General features: G+C 42.1%; 1 protein-coding gene across 1 annotated transcript in view; it reads left to right on the top strand.

Annotated features, from left to right (window-relative positions):
- Window positions 1-716: 716 nt before the first annotated feature.
- Window positions 717-8,482, top strand: part of bckdk (branched chain ketoacid dehydrogenase kinase) — a 47,449-nt gene continuing 39,683 nt past the window's right edge. The window contains exons 1-3 of the mRNA XM_055942312.1: window positions 717-1,134; window positions 3,521-3,589; window positions 4,749-4,859. Coding sequence (XP_055798287.1) covers window positions 892-1,134; window positions 3,521-3,589; window positions 4,749-4,859 — 423 coding nt within the window. The 5' untranslated portion in view covers window positions 717-891. The remainder of the gene's footprint in view (window positions 1,135-3,520; window positions 3,590-4,748; window positions 4,860-8,482) is intronic.

The raw sequence follows: 8,482 nt of genomic DNA, 5'->3' as shown, positions 1-8,482 counted from the left end.
CAATGCTAGACCTCATGTGGCTGGAGTGTGTCAGCAGTACCTGCAAGAGGAAGGCATTGATGCTATGGACTGGCCCGCCCGTTCCCCAGACCTGAATCCAATTGAGCACATCTGGGACATCATGTCTCGCTCCATCCACCAACGCCACGTTGCACCACAGACTGTCCAGGAGTTGGCGGATGCTTTAGTCCAGGTCTGGGAGGAGATCCCTCAGGAGACCATCCGCCACCTCATCAGGAGCATGCCCAGGCGTTGTAGGGAGGTCATACAGACACGTGGAGGCCACACACACTACTGAGACTCATTTTGACTTGTTTTAAAGACATTACATCAAAGTTGGATCAGCCTGTAGTGTGGTTTTCCACTTTACTTTTGAGTGTGACTCCAAATCCAGACGTCCATGGGTTGATAAATTTGATTTCCATTGATAATTTTTGTGTGATTTTGTTGTCAGCACATTCAACTATGTAAAGAAAAAAGTATTTAATAAGAATATTTCATTCATTCCGATCAAGGATGTGTTATTTTAGTGTTCCCTTTATTTTTTTGAGCAGTGTATATATATATATAAACATGTTTTATAAACATCCTTTGACATGGAAAAGAACATTGTGTGCTCTTCCTGCTCCCTCAGTAACGTTACCAGTAAATTGTGGGAGTGGAAATACCCTATTCCCGCCTCTCGTCTCTGCGATTGGTTAAACCAACACGTCTTCTGACTAACACTGTTGCAGACTGGTCAATCTCTTCATAAAAAGACCATTCTGTACTCTTCATGAGGCTGTAAGCGTGTCTTTGTGCAAGGGTGACCTAATATAATGGCCTGTTGAGACAGTAAATATTTTAAACAATCTCAAAGCAGGACTCTGTTCTTGTTAATTGATTTTCAAAATGCGTCGCAGAGTGACAGGTACTGCGTTTGAGATGCTGGGCTGTGGTGGTACTATCACGAGCCCGAGGGTGAGCAGGCTTTTGCTTGCCCCCATCACGAAAACAATCACCCCCACCTCGACAGACAGCGAAAGATTTCGTTCTACATCTTCAATACAGGGATATACAGAACTGGCACGAGAGAGGTCCAAAACCGTTACGTCGTTTTACAACCAGTCTGCAATCGATGTCTCGGCAGAAAAGGTAAGGAAATTCTGTATACCAAACTTGCCCATGCAGTACTAAACCGCAGCACTGGCCTTAGGAGCTAGCTAGATTACGTTAGCTAGCTCAGCTAACCAGCGTAAATGGCACCGCTGTAACTAGCTAGCTACAGTAGCTGATGAGAACACATATGGTTAGCTAGAATCGTTGGTAAGAACGTTTGTAACGTATGTATGTATGTATGTATACACTCGTGCATGGCCTTGGGGTTGATATTCTGCTAGCTAAAGTAGCAAGCAACTGTAACTACCACCATGTGAAATAACAGCAAAAGTGCCAGACTTGATTGCGTTACAGCCTAATTTAGGTATTATTAAAATATAGATTTGTTAATTTAACTACCTCGCTAGTATCGTTTGATTAGTGGGAGTGAACAACATGGGTATAGACACAAGGGTCAATCCAAGGTCAGTAAATGAACCTCGACAGAAATTAGTCAGGAATGCAGACAGTAAATTCTATGATAGGACTAGTAAACGAGAGGGGAACTAGGCAGTACCCACATTTTTTTTTTCAAGAGTTTACCACATAATTTTATATTTCAGTTTATCATTCACCAGATCATGAAACGACTGAGAAAATCAGTAACATGGTCATGTGGCTGCTGTATTTGTGTGTGACTGCAGCTAGCAACATGCATAGAGTTTTTATTCCTATTTGACTAGGTAGTGGGACATGTGCAGGGCCTTTATTAACTCAAATAGTGCTAACAATTACAAATCCTTATGTAATTCATGTCCCAGACATTATTTAGCACCAGCTGCCCAGGGCCCACTTTTTTTTAATCATGTTTACAAACTATTTTGGTCATTAGTTGGAGCTCATTATTAAACCAGTGACACTGCCTCCTCACAAAGGATAGAAGTAGCATAAGCCAATGTCATGCTACAGATCAAAATAAAAACAAGCTATATATATATATGCAGCACATTTCAGACATGTAATGTATGTGCATTACAGGGGGGGGGGGGGGAAATGAGAAGAGAACCTCATATTTACTACACAACAAACATATGATAAAAAAAACTAAAGAATGACACAAACTGAATTTGAGCAAAAATAAAAAATATTGCTTTTTAAGGTCTCTTTTTTATTCTTTTTTAAATATATTTTTTATAAATATGTCCACAGTTTCTGCCCCCTTCAGGTTCTCTGGCAGGCTATTCCAGAGGCTGATAGATAAAAGGACCTTAGTGACCTACTGGGTACATGTATTGTGGTGCACAATTGTGAATTGATTTAAAACCAATAGAAGAATATTACAATTAATTCTGAAACTCACAGGCAGCCAGTGCATAATGTGTGATCTCTGCCTTGTCTTGGTCAGTACCCGTGCTGCAGGATTCTGTATGTTTTTGGAGTTGACCAGACAGGAGAGCATTACAGTAGTAATAAAGCATGGATGAGTCGCTCTGTATCAGCCTGAGAGAAACGGCCGCACCATGGCAATGTTTCTCAGGTGGTAAAAAGCTATTTTGGTCACATTCCTAATGTGTGATTAAAAATGTTGTTCAGAATTTTTTTTTAATACCACCTAGATGTAATTAGTTGTGATTACCATCATACTGAAGGTGACTTGGTAAGGGTTTCTCTCTCTCTCAGTAACACACTGCAATCAGTTAAAGTTGAAGCTCACATCCACTACAAGACCATAGTGCTTACCAATGGAACAGTAAGAGGAACTACCATCAGCCTATGCTCAAACCCTACACCCCAACCTGAGCACTCCGTTCTGCCATACCTCATGTCTCTTGGCCCTCCCACCCCTATGGGAGGGCATCTCCCGCTCAGCCCAGTCCAAGCTATTCTCTGTCCTGGCACCCCGACGGTGGAACCAACTTGCCCCTGAAGCTAGGACAGCAGAGTCCCTGCCCATCTTCCCAAAACATCTGAAACCCTGCCTCTTCAAACAGTATTTTTAAACAATAGTCCATCTCACCTCGACCCTCCCCCCATACACTTAACCAGAACTTGCACTTGACCCCCCCCCCCCCCCATTCTTGCACTGACTCTACTTACTGACAGCTACGTTATTGAGGGAAAAATGTACTTTCTATGCCTGTGATATGTGGTTGTTCCCTCATTGCTATCTTAAGATGAATGCACTAACTGTAAGTCCCTATGGATAAGAGCGTCTGCTGAATGACTAAAATGTAAAAAATTTGGTTGCTGACAGTCACATGCACTTCACATGCCAAAATGTAGAAAATATGTTGTTGGGTAAACTCATTGTTCTTGGGAGATTGGGTTATTGTGTCCGTTATCGTATCTAATGAAATCGCAACAGAGTTGTCTGCTTGTGTCCACTAGTATTGTAGGCCTGGTTAAGTGGATTTCTTAAACTATTTTTCTCCTCTGTCCGCAGGCCTCAGTCCGACTGACACCAGCCACCTTGCTCTACGCTGGGAAGTCTCCAGATGGACACCACATCCTGGTAATTGACCACTCTGTCCAGTCATTGTAGCATATTTTATGGTTATTTCTCATCATATTAGGCCTAATACATGCTTTGTCTTCGTGATTGATGACTGCCTTGAAGATTACTTGATAAGTGATATATCTTCATACACACTTTAAAGTGGTCTATAGAGTAAAGAATTTGTCCGACATCTGTCTTTTTACCGTATGCTGCTTTACGAATGTCATCTTGCGAGAAGGTTTACATGTAGCACTCTATCACTGGAAATATAATTTGATAAGACTAGAGGTCGACCGAATATGATTTTTCAACGCCGCTAACAATTATCGGGGGACCAAAAAAGCCGATACCGATTAATCGGACGTTTTTAATTTTTTTAAATAAATGTTATTTATATATACACTGCTCAAAAAAATAAAGGGAACACTTAAACAACACAATGTAACTCCAAGTCAATCACACTTCTGTGAAATCAAACTGTCCACTTAGGAAGCAACACTGATTGACAATAAATTTCACATGCTGTTGTGCAAATGGAATAGACAAAAGGTGGAAATTATAGGCAATTAGCAAGACACCCCCAAAAAAGGAGTGATTCTGCAGGTGGTGACCACAGACCACTTCTCAGTTCCTATGCTTCCTGGCTGATGTTTTGGTCACTTTTGAATGCTGGCGGTGCTCTCACTCTAGTGGTAGCATGAGACGGAGTCTACAACCCACACAAGTGGCTCAGGTAGTGCAGTTCATCCAGGATGGCACATCAATGCGAGCTGTGGCAAAAAGGTTTGCTGTGTCTGTCAGCGTTTAGTGCTAGCTAGCAATTTACCATGGCTTCTTGCAGCTTGCACTCGAGTAACAGATGGATTGCAATATAATTGGTCATAATCGGCATCCAAAAATGACGATTACCGATTGTTATGAAAACTTGAAATTGGCCCTAATTAAACGGCCATTCCGATTATTCAGTCGACCTCTAGATAAGACTATACTACTTTAAATAACCTGGGTCATATCTGAAGATGTCAGATTTTTCTCTGGTGTAAAACCGGTTTGACTGGTAGTGAAGTTCAAAATTCAAGGGGATTCCTTTATTAGCCTAGTCATTGCGATCACTTTGTCTTGCACTGTATTGTCCACGTTGTGTGCGTCTCACCCTTTCATCCTGTGTCTCTAGAGCAGTGCCAAGTACCTGCACAAGGAGTTGCCTGTACGGATCGCCCACCGTATCAAGGGCTTCCGCAGTCTGCCCTTCATCATTGGCTGCAACCCCACCATCCTGCAAGTTGTGAGTTCCTTCTGTTTTATTAATTTCTTCTCTCCCTTTCTCCCTCTTGGTGTTGAGGTCTATCTCTGATGCTTCTCTCTTTGGCAACATGTCTGGTTTACCTTTCTGGTGTAGTAACGCTCCTTTGCGATTTGCCAGACTTTCGGGACGAGCCTCTCATTCCAATCATTGGACATGTATGGGACAGGAGGGCGCCAGAAACAGCATTGAGTCAGTGCCAATGTGCCGATCAAAATACACTGAATATACCACACATTAAGAATAGAACTGCTCTTTCCTTGAGACTGACCAGGTGCATCCAGGTGATCCCTCATTGATGTCACTTGTTAAATCCAATTCAATCAGTGTAGATGAAGGGGAGGAAACGGGTTAAATAAGTATTTTTAAACCTTGAGCAAATTGAGACAGTTGAGACATGGATTGTGTGTGTGTGCCATTCAGTGTGAATGGGCAAGACAAAATATTTAAATGCCTTTGAACACACCGGTTTGAGTGTCAAGAACTGCAACACTACTGTGTTTTTTCACGCTCAAGTTTACCATGTGTATCAAGAATGGTCCAACACCCAAAGGACATCCAGCCAACTTGACACAACTGTGGGAAGCATTGGCGTCAACATGGGCCACCACTCCTTTGGAATGCTTTCGACACCTTGTCGAGTCCATGCCTGACATATTGAGGCTGTTCTGAGGGCAAGGGGGGTGCAACTCAATATTAGGAAGGTGCCCCTAATGTTTGATGTACTCGGTGTAGACTGACCTTTGACAGTCATTCATTGAGAATGCACTTGTTACAAAACACTAGAGCTGGGCGATGTGTACAAAAATCCAAATCTCAATAAATTGCTAGAATTGAAGCGATAAACTTAATGTTCTAACTCAGCAAAAAAAGAAACATCCTCTGTCAACTGCGTTTATTTTCAGCAAACTTAACATGTGTAAATATTTGTATGAACATACAAAGATTCAACAACTGAGACATAAACTGAACAAGATTCACAGACATGTGACTAACAGAAATTGAATAATGTGTCCCTGAACAAAGGGGTGGTGTCAAAATCAAAAGTAACAGTCAGTATCTGGTGTGGCCACCAGCTGCATTAAGTACTGCAGTGCTGCATCTCCTCATGGACTGCACCAGATTTGCCAGTTCTTGCTGTGAGATGTTACCCCACTCTTCCACCAAGGCACCTGCAAGTTCCCAGACATTTCTGGGGGGAATGGCCCTAGCCCTCACCCTACGATCCAACAGTTCCCAGACGTGCTCGATGGGACTGAGATCCGGGCTCTTCGCTGGCCATGGCAGAACACTGACAAGCAGTATGGCTGGTGGAATTGTCATGCTGGAGGGTCATGTCAGGATGAGCCGACAGGAAGGGTACATCATGAGGGAGGAGGATGTCTTCCCTGTAACGCACAGTGTTGAGATTGCCTGCAATGACAACAAGCTCAGTCCGATGATGCTGTGACACACCGCCCCAGACCATGACGGACCCTGCACCTCCAAATCAATCCCGCTCCAGAGTACAGGCCTCGGTGTAACGCTCATTCCTTCAACGATAAACGCGAATCTGACCACACAGTACAGTAATTGCAATTTATTTCCCTGGCCACATCTGCAGTCCTCATGCCTCCCTGCAGCATGCCTAAGGCACGTTCACGCAGAAGAGCAGGGACCCTGGGCATCTTTCTTTTGGTGTTTTTCAAAGTCAGTAGAAAGGCCTATTTAGTGTCCTAATTTGCATAACTGTGACCTTAATTGCCTACCGTCTGTAAACTTTTAGTGTCTTAACGACCGTTCCACAGGTGCATGTTCATTAATTGTTTATGGTTCATTGAACAAGCATGGGAAACAGTGTTTAAATCCTTTACAATGAAGATCTGTGAAGTTATTTGGATTTTTACGAATTATCTTTGGAAGACAGGGTCCTGAAAAAGGGACGTTTATTTACAGTTATAACATTAATGTGCACCACAGTTTGTTACTATCCGTTAAACTACTGCTACTTGTTTGATGGTTGTAGCCATCAATTGGTCCATTAACAATCACCCATGTTGGCAAACTATTTCATTTCAAACTTCACATTTTCTAATATAGGCTACTTATCGTAATGAACAATATTAGCAAAATGCCTGAAATGTATGGTCGGTGTCGATCAATGTATGGTCGGTGTCGATTTATTTTCCCAGCTCTACATAAAACCCTGCTAGCATCTCTTAGCTTCCTATATTTTGTGAGATGGGCTTCTTAATAAAAAACATGCGCTATCGCACACCCAGAGAAAATTATTTTATTTAGAGGTGCTGACTAATGGCAAATAAGCTATAAAAATAGTTGCACTGTGTGTGTGTTTATATATATATATATATATAAAGTCGGAAGTTCATACACCTTAGTCAAATACATTTAAACAGTTTTTCACAATTCCTGACATTTAATCCAAGTAAAAATGTCCTGTTTTAGGTCAGTTAGGATCACCACTTTAATTTAAGAATGTGAAATGTCAGAATAATAGTAGATAATTATTTGTTTCATCACATTCCCAGTGAGTCAGACGTTTACATACTCAATTAGTATTTGGTAGCATTGCCTTTAAATTGTTTAACTTGGGTCCAACGTTTTGGGTAGCCTTCCACAAGCTTCCCACAATAAGTTGGGTGAATTTTGGCCCATTCCTCCTGACAGAGCTGGTGTAACGTAGTCAGGTTTGTAGGCCTCCTTGCTCGCACACACTTTTTCAGTTCTGCCCACACATTTTCTATAGGATTGAGGTCATGGCTTTGTGATGGCCACTCCAATACCTCGACTTTGTTGTCCTTAAGCCATTTTGCCACAACTCTGGAAGTATGCTTGGGGGTTGTCCATTTGGAAGACCCAATTGCGACCAAGCTTTAACTTCCTGACTGATGTTTTGATATGTTGCTTCAATATATCCACATTTTCCTACCTCATGATGTCATCTATTTTGTGAAGTGCACCAGTCCCTCCTGCAGCAAATTACCCCCACAACATGATGCTGCCACCCCTGTGCTTCACGGTTGGGATGGTGGTCTTCGGCTTGCAAGCCTCCCCCTTTTTCCTCCAAACATAAAGATGGTTATTATGGCCAACAGTTCTTTTTTTGTTTCATCAGACCAGAGAACATTTCTCCAAAAAGTACAATCTTTGTCCGCATGTGCAGTTGCAAACCGTAGTTTGGCTTTTTAATGGCGGTTTTGGAGCAGTGGCTTTTTCCTTGCTGAACGGCCTTTCAGGTTATGTCGATATATGACTCGTTTTACTGTGGATATAGATTATTTCGTACCTGTTTCATTCAGCATTTTCACAAGGTCCTTTGCTGTTATTCAGAGATTAATTTGCACATTTAGAACCAAATTACGTCAATCTCTAGGAGACAGAACACGTCTCCTTCCTGAGCAGTGTGACGGCTGCATGGTCCCATGGTGTTTATACTTGCGTACTATTGTTTGTACAGATGAACGTGGTACCTTCAGGTATTTGGCATTTGCTCCCAAGGATGAACCAGACTTGTGGAAGTTTACGATTTTTTTCCTGAGGTCTTGGCTGATTTTCCCATGATGTCAAGCAAAGAGGCACTGAGTTTGAAGGTAAGCCTTGAAATA

The sequence above is a fragment of the Salvelinus fontinalis genome, chromosome 13, assembly GCF_029448725.1.
Source record: "Salvelinus fontinalis isolate EN_2023a chromosome 13, ASM2944872v1, whole genome shotgun sequence".
Lineage (NCBI taxonomy): Eukaryota > Metazoa > Chordata > Actinopteri > Salmoniformes > Salmonidae > Salvelinus > Salvelinus fontinalis.
This window is presented reverse-complemented; position numbering and strand designations above follow the sequence as displayed.